Here is a 25,796-nt window from a genome sequence, read left to right on the forward strand (position 1 = left end):
ATATGCCTATCTGTAAATGCTATTAATAGCATGTTTTATTTCAGCTCACTCATGCTTCGAGTTTATGGGTCTTGTAAATTCTGCAGCAAAGAAAAACAACACCAAGATGTAAGCAAATCCTCTCCAAAAATAAAATGTAGAAGAATGTGAAAAACATGGGATCCCGTTTAGTCCCTCTGCAAGTTCAGGTCCCTCCTGCCTCGTTCCTGCTCAATCTCGTAGCTTTATCTTGCAAATAAGTCAACTGATCTGTTTAAGGTGAGAACGCTTCCTGGTTGCTACAGGTACACTGCATGACCTGCTAGTGAGTGTTGTGTCTCTGGCATTATGACAGGAAGAACAAAGGCAGTGAGAGAGCAGGTGGAGAGCGACAAAGGGAAAGCCAGTTACTGTGAGCAGCGCTGCTACCTTTCTCATGGACTCTCCCACACACATCATTAGAGGGGCGATCCAAAACATTTCATGAACTTGGAGTCAGCTCAGGATCTCGCTTTCTGAGAAGGACACTCCTAGAAGAGGAGATTTTATTGCTGAAAACTTCTCTGAAGATCCCAGCAGACAGGCTGGCTTGTATTGTGCTATGATGGAGATGGCAAAAGATCAGCATGAAAGGAAAAAAGCCTTACAGACTTCCAGTCAGGAAGTGAACATGAAAGCGCCTCTGAAGTGGTAAAGAAATAATGAAGAGGATCCTATACAGGTATAGCTTTTCATCTGAGTGCAGAGTGAGCACGTTTATAAACGGTGTGTTTTTTATTCTCAGTGTTTTTTTTCTTCTGAATTGTCACGGCGTATAGATAGGCGGAAACTTCAGCTTCAGTTCATCTAAGCTCGGTCTTGGTTTTGGATGTATGCAGGTGGATTTTAATGATCTACCGTATATTACTGTAGGACTCTCTGAGCTGACTGTATGTCAGTTCCCAAGTCTGCCCACAGAGCAGGCCTTCACAAAGCCTGCCATTTGCTTTACCTTACAATCAATACATCGGAGGCCCTCAGATAAATACAGGTAGATCCACCAGGACTGGTGCTGTAAACTGGGCAATTGTCCACGGCCTGAAGCTTCTTTGAAGAATCAGAAGCTTCTTAGGGCCCCCATGTTAGGTGTTGGGTGTTGCAGAAGCTTCTTAGGGCCCCTTATGATAGGTGTTGGTTGTTGGAGACGCTTCTTAAGGCCCCCATGTTAGGTGTTGGGTGTTACTTAAGCTTCTTTGGGCCCCCATGTTGGTTGTTGCAGAAGCTTCTTAAGGCCCCCATGTTGGGTGTTGCAGAAGCTTCCTAGGGCCCGCATGTTAACTTCTGGTTGTAGCAGAAGCTTTGTAGGGCCCCCATGTTAGGTGTTGGGTGTTCCAGAAGCTTCTTAGGCCCCCCCATGTTAGGTGTTGGGTGTTGCAGAAGCTTCTTAGTGCCCCTATTTCAGGTATTGGGTGTTGCAGAAGCTTCTTAGGGACCCCATGTTAGGTGTTGCAGAAGCTTCTTAGGGCCCCCATGTTAGGTGTTGCAGAAGTCCCTGGAGTTTTACTGTCAGTACATTGCTAAAATGTAATGTTCATTTTTGCTCAGAGTCCCATTTTGCCAAAACCCTCCCTGAGATCCGTGGCCAATCACAATTGAATGGGAATGTCAAACAACTTATACATGTGTCTTCCACCTGATCTTTTCCAAGTTCCCTTGGGCAAGTTCCCTTGGTTTCTTGTTCCTGTCACATTACATAGATTGATTGTTTGCACAGCATAAAGTGAGACATACTGTTGTAGCCAATTGATACACACTGGCACATATTATTTTATTGCTGAACAACCATTCAAATAATTGTTTACCAGGTTTTTCTTCAAAATAATTCACCTCGATTTGTTTCACCAACTCATTATTTGGTCAGATTGCTCAGCAGAAAATAAGTCAGTTTTGGCCTTAGACTAGGTCTAAGACTCCCTGTAATGACTGCAATGATCATGGTGGAAGGACAGCTGGGACAACATATGAGGTCTCTGCATAACAATGTTGCTATTTGAGTGGCTAACAGATAAAACGCAAGAGAATAATTCAGACATACCAGATTTAGGTGAGCTTAGATTTCAAGATGACGGCCACTTTGCTCACCTAATTATGTTTTGTTGTGTAATTACTGCTTATGCAGACATTATAAGACTATTATAAGTACCTGTAAATGTAATAATAATATTGTCTAAGGGACGCCAGGACATAGGAATAGCATTACAATTTGAGATATCTTCGTAGAAGCTAAAGCAATAATAATGGTTGGATTTTTTAGGTCCCAACAATCTATTTTTGTCCTTCACCTGAAGTGTTTAGAGGAGAGGTCTTCTATTCACATAACTATTGTATGTGTAATTGCAGGAGAAGCAATTGTTGTATAGTAGAAGCAGGAAGTTGCATATTGGTATGAGAAGCAGCTGGGCAGAAAAATGTTGCCAGTTCGATCGTCTTCTGATTTCCAGCTGTCGCCCAGTGTTTACAGATGGCGTTAGTTAGTTTTCTGTACTGCCGGAAAATATTGGAAATTTATAAAGAGCTTCTGAGCTGTCATTTTTGGCATTGCTACTGCAAACTTAAACTACTTCCTTTAAGTTGTTGCTTCACCCATTCAAAGAGAGGATGTCAAGAAAAAATGCATTCATCAGTTGAATTTTATAAAATTATACTGATATAAACAATACATAAAGCATATATACAGGAATATACATCTCTCCAGCTGTTGTCCATCATCTGATATACATTGTCAAAGTTCCTTTAGCAAAACAAGTCCATATCACTATAGCAACTCTTCTCCTGTAGGTTTTATCTTCCATCGATAATTGTTGTCATGAGATGCATGGTGCACACAAATATAGCTTTATCCTTAGGAATGGTATATAGAGTTCTATTCAAGTATAAATAACTGTATATATCTTAATCAAACAAAGCAGGGGAGTTGCCCCTAAGCTTTCAAATGCATTTAAATAGTAATGCCTACTGATAGGTATATAAAAAATGTCATAAAAATTTATCTAAAAACTTTAAATTGCGGAAGCTTTGAAATGCCAAGTTCTTAGCATTTATATAAATGATTGTCAATAAATCACCAAGAATAATATAAATGACCTCTCTTGGATTCTACAATCACAGTGGAAGGCAGTCTTTCTTTCAGCTTTTGCCTGTCAGGCCTTTTAATAATAAATGTTTCTAAGATGGAGTCTTTTAAGGGATTTTATGGTGACGCACTATAATCATACTTATTTTTAGTTTGTACATTAGTTTTGTACATTTTCTAAATTGTGACATTTTAAACTATCCGGTTATCTGAGCAGGTGCCTATATGAACGACTTCACTTGACTTATTTAACATAAACAACCTCCATATTTTTTAATCAAAAAGGCATCAATAAACATTTTAATTAGATCTTATGACACAAGTGGTGTTGTTATGACATCTCTCTAGATCTGATACTCCTAATTGGAGTGAGGTAAGCCAAGATATAATACATATGTTCATTACGTATCTTTATTCTAGGAATCTGGTAGGTACATCATTAATTAACGTCATTTGTATGCAGTGGCATAGCTAAGGAATTGTGGGCCCCATGCAAGTTTTACATTGGGGCCCCCAAGCACTCTATACATAACAATTGATATGGTACATCAAAACCTGCCAATGGCAACTACAGTGTCAGAGGTGCAAGAAGGAGATGGGGAACAATTTGTTAATGATTACCACTATTCAAAGTATCTATAGAAGTGATTATTATGAGCACAGGACCAATAGAGAGCTAATACTGTAGTTGAGGGAGGGCCCTTCTGGGTCCCCTCTGGCCCAAGGGCCCCGATGCGGTCACAACCTCTACCACCCCTATTGCTACACCCCTGTCTGTATGGTCACCAGAGATGTCGCGAACCTCCGATTTTCGGTTTGCGAACCGGGTTCGCGAACTTCCGCGGAAGGTTCGGTTCGCGGAAAAGTTCGCGAACCGCAATAGACTTCAATGGGGAGGCGAACTTTGAAAAATAGAAAAAATTATGCTGGCCACAAAAGTGATGGAAAAGATGTTTCAAGGGGTCTAACACCTGGAAGAGGGCATGGCGGAGTGGGATACATGCCAAAAGTCCCGGGGAAAAATCTGGATGTGACGCAAAGCAGCGTTTTAAGGGCAGAAATCACATTGAATGCTAAATTGCAGGCCTAACGTGCTTTCAAACATCTTGCATGGGTATACATCAATCAGGGAGTGTAATTAGAGTACTGCTTCACACTGACACACCAAATTTACTGTGTAACGCACGGCAAACAGCTGTTTGTGTAGTGACGGCCATGCTGGACTACTGCGCAACATGGCGAGATTGCTCTTCCTCACTCAGTGATGTCAGGTAATGTGTGACTTCCTTCTCAACTTTCCATGTCATTGTTAAAAAGCTTACGTTTTGTTTTTAAATTACATTTTCTACTTGCTGTGTACTTGTTCAGTACCGCTACAATGAGAATCCTGTGGAGGCGGGCAAGTCTGCCATTGTGACCCCGGGTAATGGCCGGGGAATGAGGGGTTTGAATCCGGTGTGGAGCCTGAGCAACGGCTACCACTACACATCCAAGGAGGGCAGCGGGCAGGCATGCACGCCCGCCCGCCCCGAGGTAGTGACCAAAAATAACAATACAGGAGGAGGACTTTCGAGGCCCTGCTGTGTATTTGAAATGAATGTACTTTAAATCCTTTAACGAGAACCAGTTATGGTGGGCAAAGATGACACCACATTCCTTTCACGAGAATCATATGGAGGCGGGCAAGTCTGCCATTTGTGACCCCGGGTAATGGCCGGGGAATAAGGGATGGAATCCGGTGTGGAGCCTGAGAAACGGCTACCACTACACATCCAAGGAGGGCAGCAGGCAGGCATGCACGCCCGCCCCGAGGTAGTGACCAAAAATAACAATACAGGAGGCGGACTTTCGAGGCCCTGCTGTGTATTTGAAATGAATTAACTTTAAATCCTTTAACGGGAATCCGTTATGGAGGGCAAGTCTGCCATTGTCACCAAGGGGAATGAAGGTTGGATTCCGGCCCGAAGTGGGAGCCTGCTGAGACCCATGCTGTAGCTGCCCTGACCGTGCTTTGCAGACCAGGCATCTGTGGTCAGATGGACCCTTAAAGAGGAACTGTAACATAAAAAGATCCCCTGGGGGGTACTCACCTCGGGTGGGGGAAGCCTCCGGATCCTAATTAGGCTTCCCACGCCGTCCTCCATCCGTCAGGGGTCTCGCTGCAGCCCTCCGTGGAGTCCGGGCAGCGGTGACGTCATTATTTACCTTCCTGGCTCCTGCGCAGGCGCTCTGACGGCTGTCGGCTCCGAACTACACGGAAATACCCGATCGCCGTCGGGTCCGCTCTACTGCGCAGGCGCAAGTTTCCTGCGCCTGCGCAGTAGAGCGGACCCGAATGAGATCGGGTATTTCCGTGTAGTTCGGAATGGAAAGCCGCCACAGCGCCCCCGCTGGAGCCAGCAAAGGTAAATATTGAAATGACAGTCGGCACAGTCGCCGGCTGTTCGGAGGGCTGCGGAGAGACCCCCGTGGGACAGAGGACGGCGTGGGAAGCCTCATTAGGATCCGGAGGCTTCCCCCACCCGAGGTGAGTACCCCCCAGGGGATCTTTTTAATGTTACAGAGTCTCTTTAAGCCAGCGGAAGACAAACCAAGTCAAAAGCATTTGCCAAGAATGTTTTACGGAGGGCAAGGTTTTTTTGCCCTTTTTTATATTGTTTGAAAATGATAGATGGTTGTATTTTTAAATTGTTTGAAAGTTTAGATGGTTGTATTTTTAAATTGTTTGAAAGTTTAGATGGTTGTATTTTTAAATTGTTTGAAAGTTTAGATGGTTGTATTTTTAAATTGTTTGAAAGTTAAGATGGTTGTATTTTTAAATTGTTTAAAAGTGTATCCATTCTTCCTCCCCCCAGCCACGAACAATACCATGGGAACGTGGAGCAGCAGAAGCCCCCTGTGACGGCTGCCGCGGTTGTTCTCCGCGGCTTGTCTTTTGAGGGGTGCTGCTTTTCCTCAGGTGTTCTTGCCATAGCTGTTTGTGCCTTCTCTCCAGGTGCCTTCGTAAAGCACTTGTCCCTACGTGACAGTTGGCCTTTCCACGGCTCAATTTTTGCTGGAAGAGACAACAGATGGCTTTGCTCCGATCTGAGACACACACGTTAAAAAATTTCCAAACAGCTGAGCCCCCTTGGGCTGATGGCGCTACGGTGGCATCAGCAGCTGAGGTTGAAGGGCATGTTGGCTGTCTGGCCATAGCGGGCGATACATGGCGCCGGACACTGCCCCCAGCTGTTTCTGAGGACGAGCTCCTTCTGCTTCTATCATGGAGTCGTCTCCTCCTAGTCCTCTCTGACTCCTCCTCTGAACTGTCCCCCTGGTCATCTCCTCTACCGGGAACATATGTGGTATCCGTATAATCGTCATCATAATCCTTCTGGCCAGCTGCGCTTTCCTCAGAAACCTCCTCAACTGCACCAACTTCAGGTGGCCCATCATCCACATCCACACACGTTACGTCCATACTATCGCCACCTAACTCAGACGTAGGCGGTGGTGTACCTGCGCCTTCTTCTTCTTGTTGCAGTAGTGGCTGTGAATCGGTGATTTCACCACCACCACCACCAAATAACTCATGCGAAGTGTCAAATGCAGCGGATGTGGTGCTTGTTGTAGCGCTGGTGGCTGCGGGAGATGAGGTGTTCTGTGTTAAATACTCAATCACCTCCTCACGATTTTGGGAAGTGATGGCACGTGCCTTCTTCTGAGCACTGTATTTTGGGGCAGGTCCGCATGAAATCACAGCAACACCACCTCGCACAGACCTGCCGGTGCCTGGTGGCCTTCCTCTGGGTCTGCCTCTACCTCTTCCTCTACCTGGTTTGTCCATTTTGTCCATCTCGGGGGGATGCTAGGTATATGCAGTGAGCTGGGTTCACTCAACACAACAGGTAGTAGGTATATGCAGTGAGCTGGGTTCACTCAACACAACAGGTAGTTATGTGCAGTGATGAGGTGGGTTAAGTAAACACAACAGGTAGTAGTAGGATGCAGTGAGCTGAGTTCACTCAACACAAAGCTAGGTATATGCAGTGATGAGGTGGGTTAAGTAAACACAACAGGTAGTAGGTATATGCAGTGAGCTGGGTTCACTCAACACAACAGGTAGTAGGTATATGCAGTGAGCTGGGTTCACTCAACACTACAGGTAGTTATGTGCAGTGATGAGGTGGGTTAAGTAAACACAACAGGTAGTAGTAGGATGCAGTGAGCTGGATTCACTCAACACAAAGCTAGGTATATGCAGTGATGAGGTGGGTTAAGTAAACACAACAGGTAGTAGGTATATGCAGTGAGCTGGGTTCACTCAACACAACAGGTAGTAGGTATATACAGTGAGCTGGGTTCACTCAACACAACAGGTAGTTATGTGCAGTGATGAGGTGGGTTAAGTAAACACAACAGGTAGTAGGTATATGCAGTGAGCTGGGTTCACTCAACACTACAGGTAGTTATGTGCAGTGATGAGGTGGGTTAAGTAAACACAACAGGTAGTAGGTATATGCAGTGAGCTGGGTTCACTCAACACTACAGGTAGTAGGTATATGCAGTGAGCTGGGTTCACTCAACACAACAGGTAGTAGGTATATGCAGTGAGCTGGGTTCACTCAACACAACAGGTAGTAGGTATATGAAGTGAGCTGGGTTCACTCAACACTACAGGTAGTTATGTGCAGTGATGGGGTGGGTTAAGTAAACACAACAGGTAGTAGGTATATGCAGTGAGCTGGGTTCACTCAACACAACAGGTAGTAGGTATATGCAGTGAGCTGGGTTCACTCAACACAACAGGTAGTTATGTGCAGTGATGAGGTGGGTTAAGTAAACACAACAGGTAGTAGGTATATGCAGTGAGCTGGGTTCACTCAACACTACAGGTAGTTATGTGCAGTGATAAGGTGGGTTAAGTAAACACAACAGGTAGTAGGTATATGCAGTGAGCTGGGTTCACTCAACACTACAGGTAGTAGGTATATGCAGTGAGCTGGGTTCACTCAACACAACAGGTAGTAGGTATATGCAGTGAGCTGGGTTCATTCAACACAACAGGTAGTAGGTATATGAAGTGAGCTGGGTTCACTCAACACTACAGGTAGTTATGTGCAGTGATGGGGTGGGTTAAGTAAACACAAGAGGTAGTAGGTATATGCAGTGAGCTGGGTTCACTCAACACAACAGGTAGTTATGTGCAGTGATGAGGTGGGTTAAGTAAACACAACAGGTAGTAGTAGGATGCAGTGAGCTGAGTTCACTCAACACAAAGCTAGGTATATGCAGTGATGAGGTGGGTTAAGTAAACACAACAGGTAGTAGGTATATGCAGTGAGCTGGGTTCACTCAACACAACAGGTAGTAGGTATATGCAGTGAGCTGGGTTCACTCAACACTACAGGTAGTTATGTGCAGTGATGAGGTGGGTTAAGTAAACACAACAGGTAGTAGTAGGATGCAGTGAGCTGGATTCACTCAACACAAAGCTAGGTATATGCAGTGATGAGGTGGGTTAAGTAAACACAACAGGTAGTAGGTATATGCAGTGAGCTGGGTTCACTCAACACAACAGGTAGTAGGTATATACAGTGAGCTGGGTTCACTCAACACAACAGGTAGTTATGTGCAGTGATGAGGTGGGTTAAGTAAACACAACAGGTAGTAGGTATATGCAGTGAGCTGGGTTCACTCAACACTACAGGTAGTTATGTGCAGTGATGAGGTGGGTTAAGTAAACACAACAGGTAGTAGGTATATGCAGTGAGCTGGGTTCACTCAACACTACAGGTAGTAGGTATATGCAGTGAGCTGGGTTCACTCAACACAACAGGTAGTAGGTATATGCAGTGAGCTGGGTTCACTCAACACAACAGGTAGTAGGTATATGAAGTGAGCTGGGTTCACTCAACACTACAGGTAGTTATGTGCAGTGATGGGGTGGGTTAAGTAAACACAACAGGTAGTAGGTATATGCAGTGAGCTGGGTTCACTCAACACAACAGGTAGTAGGTATATGCAGTGAGCTGGGTTCACTCAACACAACAGGTAGTTATGTGCAGTGATGAGGTGGGTTAAGTAAACACAACAGGTAGTAGGTATATGCAGTGAGCTGGGTTCACTCAACACTACAGGTAGTTATGTGCAGTGATAAGGTGGGTTAAGTAAACACAACAGGTAGTAGGTATATGCAGTGAGCTGGGTTCACTCAACACTACAGGTAGTAGGTATATGCAGTGAGCTGGGTTCACTCAACACAACAGGTAGTAGGTATATGCAGTGAGCTGGGTTCATTCAACACAACAGGTAGTAGGTATATGAAGTGAGCTGGGTTCACTCAACACTACAGGTAGTTATGTGCAGTGATGGGGTGGGTTAAGTAAACACAAGAGGTAGTAGGTATATGCAGTGAGCTGGGTTCACTCAACACAACAGGTAGTTATGTGCAGTGATGAGGTGGGTTAAGTAAACACAACAGATAGTAGGTATATGCACTGCAGTGAGCTGGGTTCACTCAACACTACAGGTAGTAGGTATATGCAGTGAGCTGGGTTCACTCAACACAACAGGTAGTAGGTATATGCAGTGAGCTGGGTTCACTCAACACAACAGATAGTAGGTATATGCAGTGAGCTGGGTTCACTCAACACTACAGGTAGTTATGTGCAGTGATGAGGTGGGTTAAGTAAACACAACAGGTAGTAGTAGGATGCAGTGAGCTGGGTTCACTCAACACTACAGGTAGTTATGTGCAGTGATGAGGTGGGTTAAGTAAACACAACAGGTAGTAGGTATATACAGTGAGCTGGGTTCACTCAACACAAAGCTAGGTATATGCAGTGATGAGGTGGGTTAAGTAAACACAACAGGTACTGGGTATATGCAGTACTGGGCAGTACAATGTGCAACTCCCTGTCACACACACAGGCAGTCAGTCACTGAATGTGCTGGGCTGCTGGCAGTGGCACACACACACTATCAATTAGCAAGGCTGTGCATGCAACAAAAGTGTCAGTTTGACACACAGTAAAAAAAAAAAAAAGTACAGGATGAGCTCTGACAAGAGGTAGGGTGCTATAAAAGCAATAACAATCAGCCAGGAGCAAACTAAGCAGCCAAGAACCTAACTAATCTGTCCCTAGAAGAACAAGTCTGCAGCAGCTGTCCCTTTCCTCTCACTAGCAGGCAGACGAGTGAGTGTAATGGCCGCCGGACCCTGCCTTATATAAGGGGGGGTGGGGCTCCAGGGCTTACTGTAGCCTGAATGGCTACAATGTGCCTGCTGACAGTGATGCAGAGGGTCAAAGTTGACCCTCATAGTGCATTATGGGGCGAATCGAACTTCCGGAAAAGTTCGCCTGGCGCAGGCAAACGCGAACCCCCAATGTTCGCCTGGAACCGTTCGCCGGCGGTTCCAGGCGGTTTCGCTACATCTCTAATGGTCACATGTTTTTTGTTAATGACATGACTTGATCAGAGCACTCTGTAATGTGATGTGGAAACCATGTCAAAACTATGTAAATATAAAATAATAAAAACATTAACAAAAAATGTTGTTTCTATCCTGCAAAAATAAGGGCGTCTAACCCATATCACTGAAGATCAATGCTTCTCTGGAAAGGGAAACTTCTTTTAAGTATCTAGAATATTTCGGCTATAAATACATCAATTTATCCTGTAAAGCAATTTAAAGAGCAATGCTCATATCTATGCAAAGCATGCTGGACCAAGTTCACATCATTTTACAGCTATAGATAACTGTCTTGATATTTCATCTTTGTACTGTTGTGCTGTGTACACCTATATACCTATATATACAGTATCTTAGTGTGATTTTATTGCAAAGAAACTTTTAGGCACGCAGATAAAGTAAATATAAACAAAGCAATTAAAGAGGGAACAGACCCATTGTTGTGAATGTATGGATTTACATGGGGTTAAGAGAACTACTTCATTTGGGAAAAATACAACTGGAGTCCAAGTATCTAGTGCTAGTTGCTGAGTGACACACTCAGGTGATCAATTGACATTCTAGCTACTCCCTATGAAATGACTTCCTAAGATGCAGTTACTGCTACTTCTTCCCAGTAGGGGGCACTGAAGCACATTTGAAGGCATATTTAAGGTACCCGTACACTAAACCGATTTCCTATCGAAATACAGCAGATTCAATCACTGTGATCGAATCTGCTGTGAAATCGGTAATGCAAATGTTGACCGATTGACTGATTTCCACAAGAAATCGATCTATTCAATTGATTTGTCCAAGCGAAAAATTTAGCTCGATCGCCAGCGGGTCGGGAGCGCGTTGCTATAAGCGTTCGATATGGCGACAACCGACGCAGCAATACATCACCTGTCCACTGGGGTGGGTCCCCGCAGTCTCTCGCTTCTTCTCCATCTTCACTTTCTGTCCCAACAGGAAGTGAAGAGAAGATAGAGGAGGACGCTGAAAGAAGTGAGAGACTGCAGGGACCTGCGCCAGCAGACAGATGATGTATTGCTGCTGGCAGGGGGCGGTGGTTCCACAGGTTGTGAATCGGTTTCATGCAGAAATCGATTCAAAATCTGTGCAGTGTATGGGCAGCCAATAGATCCCTCTGTGATCTGATCAGAGAGGGATCTATCTGTTGGTCGATCTGGTGGCAATCGATCAGTGTATGGCAGCCTTTACACTTGGCAAGATTGGCGTTTGCAGGAAAAAACATCACATTGTCTTGTAATTAACTGCTTCTGGACCGCGTTAGTTGCAATCTACGTCCTGAAGGTGGCTGAGCATCTTTGACAGGACGTAGATTTCAACCAGTCTGCTGTGCGCTACCGCCGATCTTTCTGCTCTCCCCCTGCCGCAGTTCACTTGCCCTGCCGTCTATATGATGGCAGAGCTCTGTGAGCCGGTCAAGAGCCGCTTTTATTGGCTCCTGACCGTGTGATCCCTGTGAGCCAATCACATTGGCTCACATTGATTGACAGGGTCAGGAGCCAATGAAAATGGCTCCTGACCAGCACACAGAGCTTTGCCGTCATAGAGATGGCAGAGAGAGGGGCCTGCAGCAGGGAGAGAGCAGCGAGAGTGGCGGTAGCGGCGGGTATGTGTGGTGATTCGTCGGGAGGTGCCGTTTTGAGGTACAAGCAGTCTCTGGTCCTTAAGGGGACAAAGTAATTGCTGTGCAAAGTAGAGAAGCTTCTCTAGACCATAGATGAAAATTGAGTTTCATCCAGGGCTATGGTGTCAGAGTCGAGGAGTCAGAGTCGGTGGTTTCATAAACAGAGTCAGGTGATTTTTATACTAACTCCACAGGCTTGGTAAGTATTAGACTAAAGAGTCGGAGTCAAGGAGTCGAGGAGTCGGAGCAATTTTGGGTACCCAGAGTCAGAGTCAGTGGTTTCATAAACTGAAGAGTCGGAGAAAGATGATTTTTGTACCAACTCCACAGCCCTGGTTTTTGCATGTTTGCACCATTATGAAATAAACAAATATCTATCTATCTATCTATCTATCTATCTATCTACATACTAGGGCAGTGACGGCTAACCTTGACACACCAGCTTTGACATAACTACAAATCCCATCATGTCTCTTCCTCCCCGAGTTATGCTTAGAGCTGTCAGAGTATTGCAATGCCTCATGGGACTTGTAGTTTCACCCCAGCTGGAGTGCCAAGGTTAGCCATCACTGTACTAGGGGGTACTAAAGATGTTACCCACAATAGTGTATATTTAGGGACTGTAGACATCAAACCAACAAGGGTTGATTCCAGTAATACCTTTAAAGACTAGCTTTACATGGTTTATTACAAGCTTTCGTAACTTTAAGTTTCTTCTTCAAGCATTATACAGAACTGAGTCAGAACCGTACCCAGTTCTTTATAATGCCTGAAGAAGAAACTTAAAGTTTGAATAATTTGCAGGACTTCCCTGGAAAACATTCCCCAGCACTTTATCTTTTAATTAGTGTGCATATTAATGCATGCGTACATTAATTATTCTAATCATTGTCTGTGCAGCATTAAGAGACATTTATACTGTCAGTTATTATAGCACCGCTGACAGTATGTGACAAAAGCCCATAATTACCAATGCTAATCTCCCAGACGTATAACTGCTATCCACCCTGCGCTGCCAAATGTTAATGATTAAACATGAAGTTGGCGTCTCTATGCACTCTGCTAGCAGCAATACATAGCTGCTTATCTTTCAGCTTTTCTATACCTCAGCCAATTTATGTTCTCAATAAAGCTATATGATTTCACTTTTCAATTCCCTCCCATTTAATGGGCCAATAAAACAATTATATTAGTTTCATGTAATCAGTTTCCTGCATACATACATACAAAAAGGGACTTTAACCAAGGATCCCACTCAGTAGCTGATACCCCCATTCTCAAGAGAAATCTTTGCCTTTTCTCGAATAGAGCATCAGGGGATCTGTATGGCTAATATTAAAGTGAGAACCTAATCCACTCTCAGCTGAGGAGGAGGCCTTCCTGGTGATTAGACATTGCTCTGGCTGACTATATAAGAAAGGCCTGTAGTCAGCAATAGGAGACATGTCTGCGGGTTTTCCTTATTAAAGGGTCGCATTTTTAAGGGTGGAACAATCAAATTAAACAGAATTCACCAGCAATTCAACACAATTCTGCAACACACCAAAGCTAATTTCCTCTGTATAGTGTTCATCAATCAGACTATTATGGAATCTCGATGCAGTCCCCCTCCTACCGCATCACCACCATCTCCCTTTAGGGCCCTCCCTCCTTGTTTATTGTACCTGATCATACATTTTGCTCATAGATTAACATCAACTTGTATTACTTGGACTACTACTGCACTTCATGATCTAGGATTATGTGTCTTATTGCTTATTACCTGTATTTTGTTGTATGTAGCCCCTATTATCAATGTCTGTAACCTAATTTGTTGTACAGAGCTGCTTAATATGTTTGCACTATATAAATCCAATAATTATTAATAATAATGATAATAACACCCTTCCAGAGTGTGATGTCATGACCATGGTCCTGACAGTTCTCTGTCTGTGAACCTCGTTGCATTGTGGACAATACCCTCTACCTCCCTGTGTGCATAGAATCCTCAGAAACAAACATTCCGTACAGAGCACCTGGCAGAAGTAAAGATGTCACCATGGGCAAACACTGATTAAATAATTTATAAGTAAATATGGTAAAAAAAAAATAAGCAATTTTATTCATTACACATGTCTGCAAAAAAAGTTTTGGTCATTCCTTGTAATCTTTATGGTTTTTGGTGCGCTGAATCCAAAAACAACCTCCATTTTGTCATAGGACATCACGTTTCCTGACAATTTATGTAACTATGTTGTTGCCATCATTGTGCTCCATTTACCCTGGTATCTCCTTTCCATCTCTTTAATGTCTTGGTGGAACTGTTCCCCTTGTTTCTCACTCACAGCTCCCAAATTAGTACATACCTCCCAAATTATTGAGATAAGAAAGAGGGACACTTAAGCAACGTCCCTGCCACACTCCTAACCACACCTCAGTCACACATACCATAAAGATTTCATAAGAAAAATATGTTGTTGTTTTTTTATAATTCAAACCACACTGGTCCTTTCTATCCTGGTTCATTGTCCTTCACATTAACATTTGAAAATAAGAAATATATTAATATAAAGGATGGGAGAGTCAATGAAAGTCTTATTAGATTAGAGTCAACTAAACACATATTTCAGTAGATAAAATATATACTGTATATTTACCAGGGGTCTAGCCCTGGGAAAAGAGGTCAGTGGACTAACTCGAAAAACCCCTGCGCTGCCATTGCGTGGCGCGCCCAAAAATGGGCATGGTCAAGCATAACATGGGCGTGGTCATGGGTGAGGCCAAATATACATGAGAAGTGGTGTAAAAGGTCTGCCGGGGAAGTATGAGCTCTGCCGTAGTGTATCCCCCAAAAATTGATGTAATCTGACAGCATTTCACCAAAAGGACACGTAATCAGGCGTGGAACGCCGAAACGCGTTATGATGGACTACGCGCAGGGCAGCTGCCACCATTCACACTGTGTGCAGCTGCAGTTCCTGTCTCATCTACTGAACTGATTCGGTTCAGCGTGATGAGTCCGATCACTCAACTCACAGGAAAGAACTAACTCAAATGAACCAATCACTCATGAACCGGACATCACTACTTCCCCAGTGCTTGGATCGAGGAAGACGTAAGTCCTGCTCGCTGCCAGCCGCCCGCAAATTTTAGTTCTAGAGGAGAGAGTGAGGAAGGGGGACTCAGGGAGCCCCAAGGTGAGGGAAGGGGGGTAGAGGTCCCCCCTTCCCCGCTGCTGTCCCCATCGCTTCCTCTTCACTGCGCTCTCTCCCTCCACACATGCTAGGGTGGACTACGTCCACCCTCTGAAAAAAGCAGGTGGACGTCGTCCACCCACGTTCACGTACGACTCGACCCCTGATATCTACATAGATCTGTACATGAGTCCTGAAAGGGGGACAAATGAAAAAGAAAGAGGGACAGAAGGGCTGGGTTCCCAAAGAGGGACTGTGCCTCCAAATGAGGGACAGTTAGGCGCTATGAAAGTAGTCAAGGTGGGACTGGAGAAAATGCACTTTCAAACTCATTGGGCAACCTAAAGCTTAAAATGCTTTCTTTTTGTAGTGAGGATCTTTGTTAATGCCTAAATATTTCTGTATGACTTCTTTAAATGCAATCCACCCTTCTTTTTGAGGATCCAACAATTTAAAAAACTGATGAATTTGAAGACAATGTTGCTTTTTGTGGGAAATCATGGCATCTAGGGGTTTTTCAATATTTTATTTGTTTTCAGCACACCAAAACACATGGAAATTTGATGAAAATAATCAAACAGCTTTTTAGTTGCAGACCTGTGCTATGTTATTTTCACTACGGTTCCTCTTTAATTTGCACACTAGGAATGTACTGTACTTGGCCATAATACAAGGAGTTCTCATTTTACATTTTTACACTTCATGAAACAAATGAAGCAACATGATATCCTAGATCAGCCATTTTACCGGTTTAAACAAGCTGTGTTGTGCAGGTTTATTTTGAATTCCTTAGGATGAGGACCCACAAAAATACATAAGGTGTAAAGGGACTGTCTCCCAGGGGTTTACTCTTGGAAGAGTTCTCTGCTATGGGGCATTTTACAGAGATTCAGCGACATATGATACTCAACAAATAATTGTATTTGTTTGGAACTCTACAGAGGTTTGCCAAGATTTAGTATTATACAGAAATTATCTGAAATGTGTTACCCTACAGTGATAAATCAAGATTTGATACACTAGAGAAATAACAATGAGAAACTGAAGACATGGCTGCCATCAGAATTCATAAAAACAATGTTAGCCTAATACAAGTCACACTTCAAGGCCCTTTTTGGGCTCCGTGAATGGTAAAGTTCTGGGATGCACTCTTTTTATCCGGTACTGGAGTAGTACCTGTAAACACCCCCCGACATATGGCAGCTCTGTGCCCATACATCAATTGAGGCTATGGGCATACCGACCATGAGACAGATTTCTTTGATCCAATATGATCAGAGGGGTCTGTTGCCTGCCCATACACTGCAGACCGGTTTCTGATTTCAACATGAAATGTATCAGAAATTGGCCTAGCATTGCTGCCTCTGCCGCCTGCCTGGCAAACCCCTTTAGTATGAAAATGTCCCGCTGTGCCTGTGCTCCGTTGAATCCATAAAATCTCACCTGTCTGACACCTAGTCTGCGTTGTGTGGCTGTACCACACACGGGGGGACCAATGCTGGGGGTCCGTTAACCTCCTTGGCGGTAATGACGAGCTCAGCTCGTCCATTACCGCCGGAGGGTGCCGCTCAGGCCCTGGTGGGCCGATTTTCATCATTTTTTTTATTACATACAGCTAGCACTTTGCTAGCTGCGTGTCTAACCTGATGGTTGCCGCCCACCACCAATGCGCCCCCCCCCCCCCCCCCCCGAGACCCCATGCGCAGCCTGGCCAATTAGTGCCAGGCAGCACTGAGGGGTGGATCGGGACTCCCGATGACATCATCACGGTCGTCGCCATGGCGATGGGGGAAGCCCTAAAGGAAATCCTGTTCAGAACGGGATTTCCTTATGGGAAGACGCGCCGGCAGCGATCGGAGGGGCTGGGCGGACGCTGCAGGGAGGGAGAAATCATGTAGCTAGCGCTAGGCTAGCTACATAATAGAATTTTTTTTTTTCAAAAAATAGTGCTGCGTATCCACCCTGGTGGTTAAGAAGGTCAGTCATCACGATATCAAAAATTATTATTGCCGCGCACCGATCAAGCACTTGCGACCAAGATTTTCCAACATGTGCCAGTGATCCTTTTTGCCGATTTCGGAACTGAACCAATCAAAATCTCAATTGGGTGGACAGGTTGTTGCAACGATTTCCCCTGAGTCAATGAACTTATCGAATTAGAAGGTCAATCGGTCTGCAAAATCCCCTGGTATATGGCCACTTTAACATTTTAAACTGAAAATATAAAGCACATATTCTGGGAGACTAAGAAAAGATATCAGAAGACATTTCTCTTAGTCATTCTGTATGAAGATAATAATATAAATGCCTATCATTTTTTCATACATCGTAAATTGGCACTTAAAGTGAACTCGTGGCCCACTGCCACATTTTGAGCTGCTTTGCTGGCTGTAGGGAAGACATAAATCAATAGTAGGCTGTGATGATATTTGGACAGGAGTGGCAATAAAGAACATTAACCTGTCTGACTCTACTCGGTCAGTGATAATATATGGTGTTATCACAGTGATTGCACAGTAATATCACAGTATTTTAGAATCTGTTGTAATTTACATAGTCTTCAGTTGACATTTTCCCATTTTCGACAATGTAATTGGTATAGAAAATAATTATCGGATTCACTTTTTGTTGCTTTGCAGCCTAAAGTGATGACACACCAACGTGTATAATATAATAGCAACAGTTCACAAAAAATAAAAAATAAAATAAAAGATACACTCACTGAGATAGATATTATATTACTTGTTAACTCAATAAGGTGTACCTAGTCACCTTCTGCTTTGCACAGCAAACTAATTGGTGTCCACTTGTGATCAACTGTAATAACTTTGATTCATTCAGCATAAATACAGCTACTTCCTGAGCATTCCAGTACTTGGCAGTGCAACTGAGGCAGGGAACACACTTGTCTTTCAGTTTTCCGCGCGCGTTTTCCTGCATACTTTTTCTGCACACCAAGTGTGTCTCTATGCAGGAAAACGTGTGCGTTTTTTCACAGCAGCTGATGTAATTGATACAAAAAACTGACAAAATGTGCAGAGTCATGATGCAGAATGTTAGTTTATTTTCTGCGCGCGAACAAAATATTAAGTGTGTACTAGCCCATTGATTAACATGAGTTCTCAGTTTTTCTGTGCAGAAAACGCGTACGAAAACAGTCAAGTGTGTTCCCTGCCTGAAAGCAAACAATCAATTATGGTTGGCAATGCACTGTTAAAAGGGATATTGTTATAGAAAGGCACAAGTCAGGAGGTAGAATAAAAAACCTAAAGAAAGCCTTTATGAAGCCCTAGGATCACAGTTAAGTCAATAATTAATGAAGGGGAAAGTGCTACTAGGACTCTTCCTAGTAGAGCAAAGAGGAAACTGGTTAGAGAGGTTACCAGGAAACTTAGGGCAACTCTGAAGTGTTTAAATGAATTTATGGCAATGAGCAGTCCTAGTGTGCATATGATAACAATATCATAGTAGCTGAGACAAATGGGGCTTGTGCTATGCATCCACATACACTAGGGCTGTATGTTGGTTAAAAGCATGTCTGTATTTTTAACATATGCTATATCAAAGTTCAAATTGCCTTCTGTTAAATAACATAATAAAGTGCCATTAATGATTTTGCTAACCGGCAGACATCAGAATACTTCTATGCTACATACTGAAAGATTTCCTTCTAGCAGCCCTCCAGGTTGCTGAACAGCATTGTAATTTAACTGCAACGATTACTTAAAGGATTTGCACTTTTTGAAATATCTAAGCAGGGGTGGTCTATACGTTTGGTTTGAGATTACTGTTAAAATGAGTTTGTACTGCCACTCCTGTCTCTACGAGGCGGTAGATATAAATATATTTGGTGAGCATCATTTCCTAGATTTTTGATTGTAGGTTGCTGAACATCCTCTGTCCTAGTTTTGCCCTCCAAATTAGCATTGCTTAGAAATCTGTGATCCGAATCTTATATCTGTGATCTGTTATATGCCTAGTAGTCTGACCAGTGGAGAGAAAGTTGGCAGCAGCCACAATACATGTTTATATAGGTCACAGTCTGTTGGTAAAAGAGCAGCTTTTGAACACTGAGAAGACAGAGAGTTCTTAGTTCTCTACAGGAGGGTAAAACCAATAATAAATTATATAGATTTATTTATCAGAGAAAATGTAGGGCTGATATAGCATGGGTATGTTATAAGTACCCCAAAGCCCCGTAGACACACTAGATGAAGCTTGGACGAGGCAGCTGATAATGACTGCCTCAGGCAACAATCCAACATGTGCACTCCCGTCCTCAGCCGAGCATAGGCTGAAAGCATTGTTCTCCTCACTTACTCCTCCCGCTGTGTGGCGCCACTCCTGCACCACTCCATTGGTCCTCTGCCCCCCCCTCCCCGCCAGCATAGGAAATGAAAATAGCCAGTCTGAAAGCCTTGGGCCAGTAATGTCGCTGAGAGGTCATCTCCCGATCTCTGCTGGGCAACATGCTTTGCACGTGTGTGCAAGGCTTTATCCTTTAATATCCATTTACACTTGCACACTTACTCCATCACTGAGGGCAGCTCTGTCTTTAAAGAGGAACTTAAACTTATGATTGAGCTTCATCCCAATCAGTAGCTGATACCCCCTTTCGCACGATAAATCTTTTCCTTTTCTCAAATAGATCATTGGGGATGTCTGTATGGCTGATATTGTGGTGTAACTCCTCCCACAGTGTGATGTCAGGTCCATGGCCCTGACAGATTACCCACAGAACTCAATTATTTCTTGATCTAATTTCTATTATTTAACTTCTCACTTTGCAAGGGGCGGTGTGTGGACAGTATACAGTAGATGAACCTGAAGTGGCTCCAAGTGTTTTCAGGGATTGTGGCTGGACAAGGGAATCATGTGACCCTGAAGATGAGAACCCCTGTTGGGCTAGTTAGGGGTGTGGGGAAGGAAGAGTTAGTTAGAAAAAGATAATTCACAGACATGTACTTAATATCATGACAGCAGGCTGTACTGTGATCCAGCAGTGCTGATCCAGTAATTGTTGCTCCTGCCATTCTTTGGGCTGTAGCTTGTAGAGCGTGGTCACGGGTGGTGTGATGCCCGGGACCCCACCCGTTTTGCACATTTCTGTGTAGGAATTTGGTAATCTAGAGTCGGGAAGGAATGTTGTCTCCTTTTAGGGGTCATTAGTCAAAAGCCTTGTAAGGTTTTTTTGCCTTTCTCTGGATCAACCAGGATATGTGAGGGTGCTGGCTGGTGAACCATATTGGATGGATGTCTTTTTTCAACCCAACTATGTAAGTAACTAAAATTATGCTGACAGCTGTAGCTCTGAACAGTCCAATGATCAACTGAGCAGCCACCTGAAATACTAAGGATGAGAAAAAGAGAGAACACCAAGAGCCCAATATAGTGTAGTATGTACTGGTAAGGTATAATTGATAGAGTAATAATATTAATTTAATACTCACAAACCAGGGTTACCAAGTAGGCAACCGCTGTCAAAGCAGGTGGGGAGATTGTCCTGACCCCACTCAGGATTAAAAAGTTGCTCTCTGTAGTTGAAGAAGGAAGGGTACAACCCTCCACCAAGGGTGGACTTGATGTAGATAATAGGATAACAGAGGCGCCAATAGGATAAAAAACGATAAAAGAACTTAAAAACCCATCTTGGTAATAGAGGAGGCAGTGGTGGACTCACCCCCTCCAAGCAGAACACACGACTGTGGATTTTCAGTCAAAACAATTTTATTGGACACTCCAAATAAAGTGCAACGCGTTTCACGGGATACAAACCCGCTTCATCAGGCAATAACAGATAGGAGTAAACAGCATCTGCCAGTATCATCAACACTGAGCGCCTCAGTGTTGATGATACTGGCAAATGCTGTTTACTCCTATCTGTTATTGCCTGATGAAGCGGGTTTGTATCCCGTGAAACGCGTTGCACTTTATTTGGAGTATCCGATAAAATTGTTTTGACTGAAAATCCACAGTCGTGTGTTCTGCTTGGAGGGGGTGAGTCCACCACTGCCTCCTCTATTACCAAGATGGGTTTTAAAGTTCTTTTAGTGTTTTTTATCCTATTGGCGCCTCTGTTATCCTATTATCTACCTGAAATACTAAGGTGGAGAAAGTGGGGCAAAAACACATGAAGTGAAGACTTTTCCTTAGTTAGTTTAAAGAACTTGCATGCACACTTTAAGATAAAAAAACCCAAAACCTATATTATGCTAATGTTATCTAACAATGCTAAATCATTTTTGGATGAAAAGGAGTTTCATGTCAGAATGTTGTCTCGATTGGCCTGTACAAATCATGCTCAGAGTTTGTCTACGTATTATTTTTCTGCTGGAAGAAAAATATTGTGCTTTCAATAAGAGATTGGAGGACTGTTCTGAGAGGAGACCTATGCCAATCAGCAAGCGAGGTCCACCTAAGAACCCCTTTAATCAACTGTAACAGAGGCATATGAGAGAAACTTGTAGGTCACTAGAGAGGTCAGCGACTGTCAGTTCTGCCCTTCATTATAGTTTCTGATAAATGTCCGCCACAAAGCAGTCTCCCACTTTCCTGATGAAAGCAGACGTTCCCTTTAATCCAGCTGGACTCTACCCTGTACTTGAACTATATGGTAAGAAAAGATGGAAAATCCTTCTGTAAGGTGCATGTTAGCATTAGTGATGTCACTCCCCCCACTAACATTCTTGGAGGCATCCATGACATCCTTCTTCTCCAGAACATCCTAGTGTTCATGACTGAATGCGTGTGCCTGTGTTGTGGTTCGCTGGTTGACCAGCAGACCCACCCGCAAGCATTTGGGACTGTGCAAATCTCACGAATGTTCATCTCTATTGGAAATTCCAACCCAGCTGACAGGCTGACCTAGTTTAAAGTTATTATAGAACTAAAGTTCGCTGTTGGCAAATGTACATAAAAGTTCATAAACACATGTGGCTGCAAATCTCAAAGTTTGTATCTTTAATAAAACACATTATTTTTTATTTAAGGTTAGGAAACATTACAATAAACCTATGATACTACTGTTTATTTGTGGGAGGTAGGATGAAGGTGGTCTGGATCTTTGTGTTCTGGTCATTGCCAACCTCATTGCAGTGGAAGTCTACCCCAACTTTAACCCCCACAATGTCAGGATATGGGGGGAAGGTTGTGACCTAACAGTAATTTTTAATGGACGGTTGGAGAAAGGCAAGTTAGGCTGCTTTTTTGCCGATATGTACAGAATGAGTTAACTTTAAGATGTACATATGCTTAGCAATCTTACTAGAATTTGATGGCAAGTAAGCATGGTATTAATAGGTAAAACCCATAAAACTAGGAAACAAAAACTCACTCTTGTTTTATATATGTGATTTTCCTCTGTCTCCTCCTGCTAAATCCTTGGTGCGCTGAGCAACTCCCTGCTGTGTGAGGCCGAGCTGAAGTACTATGCAGGTCACCACCCAATTGACCAGGATATCTGCCCATCCCCTTTTCTCCACGTGGCACCACATCCCTCCCATGCATGAGCAGGTTATAGGAGACAGCATGACAGCCTTGAAATGTGGAGTGCATAGTGATGTCATCACACACATGCAGATATGAACACTAGGAGAAGTGGAGTGTCATGGATGCCCCCTGCAAGAATGTAAATGGGGGTGGCACTGTGGCAGTAAGGCTGCTCAGATGCTTACTGTTCACTCAAAGGGCTTAGGCGGCCTTTATGATAGGCACTGTATAAATAATTGTAAGTTCAGTTATCTTTTAATAGGATATAATGTAAGCCCAAGACCTCCAAGGCAAGACTAGAACATGATTAAATCCAATTCTATTTAGAACTAGGCTGTATTAATTATTTCTCACTTTAATTGTTAAGAATCCAGAACTCTACATGACAGATTCCCTGCAGTCAAAGTTAAACTGCACTATAACTCTTACTGACAACTTATTAGAGTTTATACAACTCCTGCATGGCTGAGAAGAACACACCTGAGAGCAGCAAACAGATTACAAGTGCAATAATTCATGATCTGTGTATGGGAGCTGAGTGACCATTAAAATCTACCCTCATGTACCGGAGACAGTTAAAGCGAACCTTAAGTCCAAAAAAAAAAAAGACTGCAGCTGTCCGGTGCCCTCGCCGTGTCCCTCCGATCCTCGTGTCCCCGCCAGCAGCCACTTCCAGTTTCGTCGTCAGGACCCGACAGGCTGGGAACACGAGTGATTCTTCGCGTTCCCAGCCACAATAGCTCCCTCTATGCTGCACAAATTCTTAGGTGCCTTTTTTAACCTCCCTGGCGGTCTATTAGGAACCGCCAGGGGGCAGCGCAACACCATTTTTAAAATATTTTTTTTTTATATCATGTAGCGAGCCTAGGGCTCGCTACATGATAGCCGCTGTACAGCGGCATCCCCCAGCCTGCTTCGATCGCCTCCGGCGATCTTTGATCAGGAAATCCCGTTCAAAGAACGGGATTTCCTGAAGGGCTTCCCCCATCGCCATGGCGACGGGGCGGGGTGATGTCACCAACGTCATGGACGTTGTGACGTCTAAGGGAGTCCCGATCCACCCCTCAGCGCTGCCTGGCACTAATTGGCCAGGCAGCGCACAGGGTTTGGGGGGGGCGGCGCGGCGAGGCAAACAGCGGTGATCGAGCGCGGAGCGGCAGCGATTGGAATGCACACGTAGCTAGCAAAGTGCTAGCAGCGTGTTGCAAAAAAAAAAAGTAAGTAAATCGGCCCAGCAGGGCCTGAGAAATCCTCCTGCGCGGCATAGCCCGAGCTCAGCTCGGGCTTACCGCCAGGGAGGTTAAATGTACACATGCAGGTTTTCAGTGCTCTCTTCAAAACAAAAATATCGCTACATACAGATTACATTTTTCATGCCTTTTGGGTGAAGTATACTCGGATATTAATGATCTCATTTTGTTATTTACTCTTTTGCAGCTGTCACATTGCAGTGAATACAGAGGATGTTTTAGTTAGAACTACAAGCTTGCTGTGGACCTAGGAGACTGGCACCGTGTATATTATTCTTAAAATTACTGCTGGATTACAAACATCTGTAGGACATTCAAAGATGGCGAATTCTCAGATAAACTGTCTGGAAGATGACCAGGAGTTTGTGGACATTACCGAAGCAAGTCCTGCATTTTTCTACTCTGAAAAGCAGAGGGCGGCCTTGGAAGCTCTGTTAAGCTCTGGGGAAAATGCTTTTCAAAATTACCTGAAAAATGAAGGAATGCGCCAATTCTTATCTCGGGAGGAAGTTACTTCCATCGAAAAGTCTGCAGTGGATTCTCAGGTGGGAAAAGTAGAGCTGGAGGAAGACACAGAGCTGGACGATGACTTGAGTATTAGTTATTGGCCTGGAAAAACTGATGTTCCGACTCCCATGCTTGATCTGGGGTGGCCAGAAGGAGATACGTGGAAAGGAATCACACGAGCCGAAGTCTACACTCATCCTCCATCTAATAATGCTCCACATATAAAGGTCGTGGTCCGAAGAGCAATACAACAAGCTACAAAGGTAGAGTATGCATCATAAGATTATTCTTTCATTTTCATTCTGCAAATGCAGCCTGGTGCCGTTATGGCCAGAATTTGAAACAAATGCATGTTGATTTTAGGCATTTCTATTTTCGTTAAAGCACACTTGAAGTGAGAGGGATATGGAGGCTGCCATATTTATTTCCTTTTAAACAATACTGGTTGCCCATCTGTCCTGCTGATCTTTCTAGCATCAGAAGTGTTTGAATCGCACACCTGAAACAAGCATGTGGCTAATCCAGTCAGACTTCAGTCAGAAACATCTGATCTGCATGCTTGTTCAGGGTCTATGGCTTAAAGTATTAGAGGGAGAGCATCAACAGGACAGCCAAGCAATTTGCATTGTTTAAACTAAAACAAATATGGCAGCTTCCATATCCCTCTCACTTTCGGTGTCCCTTAAACAGTGAGAAATTGTTTATTTTGCAGGGTGATGAGAGGCAAACAATACAGGGAGAAACTAAGCAGGTAGATGAAGAAACTCTGACAAGCTGCAGTGTAGGCTGCAAAGAGTTCACCTCTCAGTAGCAGAGGGATGTGGTGGGCTGATTCTGGTGATAGGCGCTGTTTTGGGAAATAAGACCTGTTCCCAAGCTGGGAAATCATAGCTCCCAATTGTTCCTTTTTCAGAGGGACAGTCCCTCTTTGGGAACCCAGTCACCCTGTCCCTCTTTCCTCCTCATTTGTCCCTCTTTCAGGACTGATGTACATATTTATGTATAATAATAATAATAATAATAATAATAATAATAATAATAATAAATTGTAATAAATATTTGTTGGTTGCTATGGGCAACAACACTACACCTTTGTTCAGCACCATATAACCAGTGGTGCTCGGATACCTCTTTTTGATATCTGGGTTGTTCCGAATCCAGATAGTAAAAAATCTGGATAAATCCAGATATC

General features: G+C 43.7%; 1 protein-coding gene across 1 annotated transcript in view; it reads left to right on the forward strand.

Annotated features, from left to right (window-relative positions):
- The first annotated feature begins 343 nt into the window (after nucleotides 1-343).
- FAM83E (family with sequence similarity 83 member E) overlaps nucleotides 344-25,796 on the forward strand; it is a 106,023-nt gene continuing 80,570 nt past the window's right edge. Inside the window, exons 1-2 of the mRNA XM_068242990.1 lie at nucleotides 344-700; nucleotides 24,285-24,867. Coding sequence (XP_068099091.1) covers nucleotides 24,418-24,867 — 450 coding nt within the window. The 5' untranslated portion in view covers nucleotides 344-700; nucleotides 24,285-24,417. The remainder of the gene's footprint in view (nucleotides 701-24,284; nucleotides 24,868-25,796) is intronic.

This window comes from Hyperolius riggenbachi, chromosome 6 (assembly GCF_040937935.1).
Source record: "Hyperolius riggenbachi isolate aHypRig1 chromosome 6, aHypRig1.pri, whole genome shotgun sequence".
Classification (NCBI taxonomy): domain Eukaryota; kingdom Metazoa; phylum Chordata; class Amphibia; order Anura; family Hyperoliidae; genus Hyperolius; species Hyperolius riggenbachi.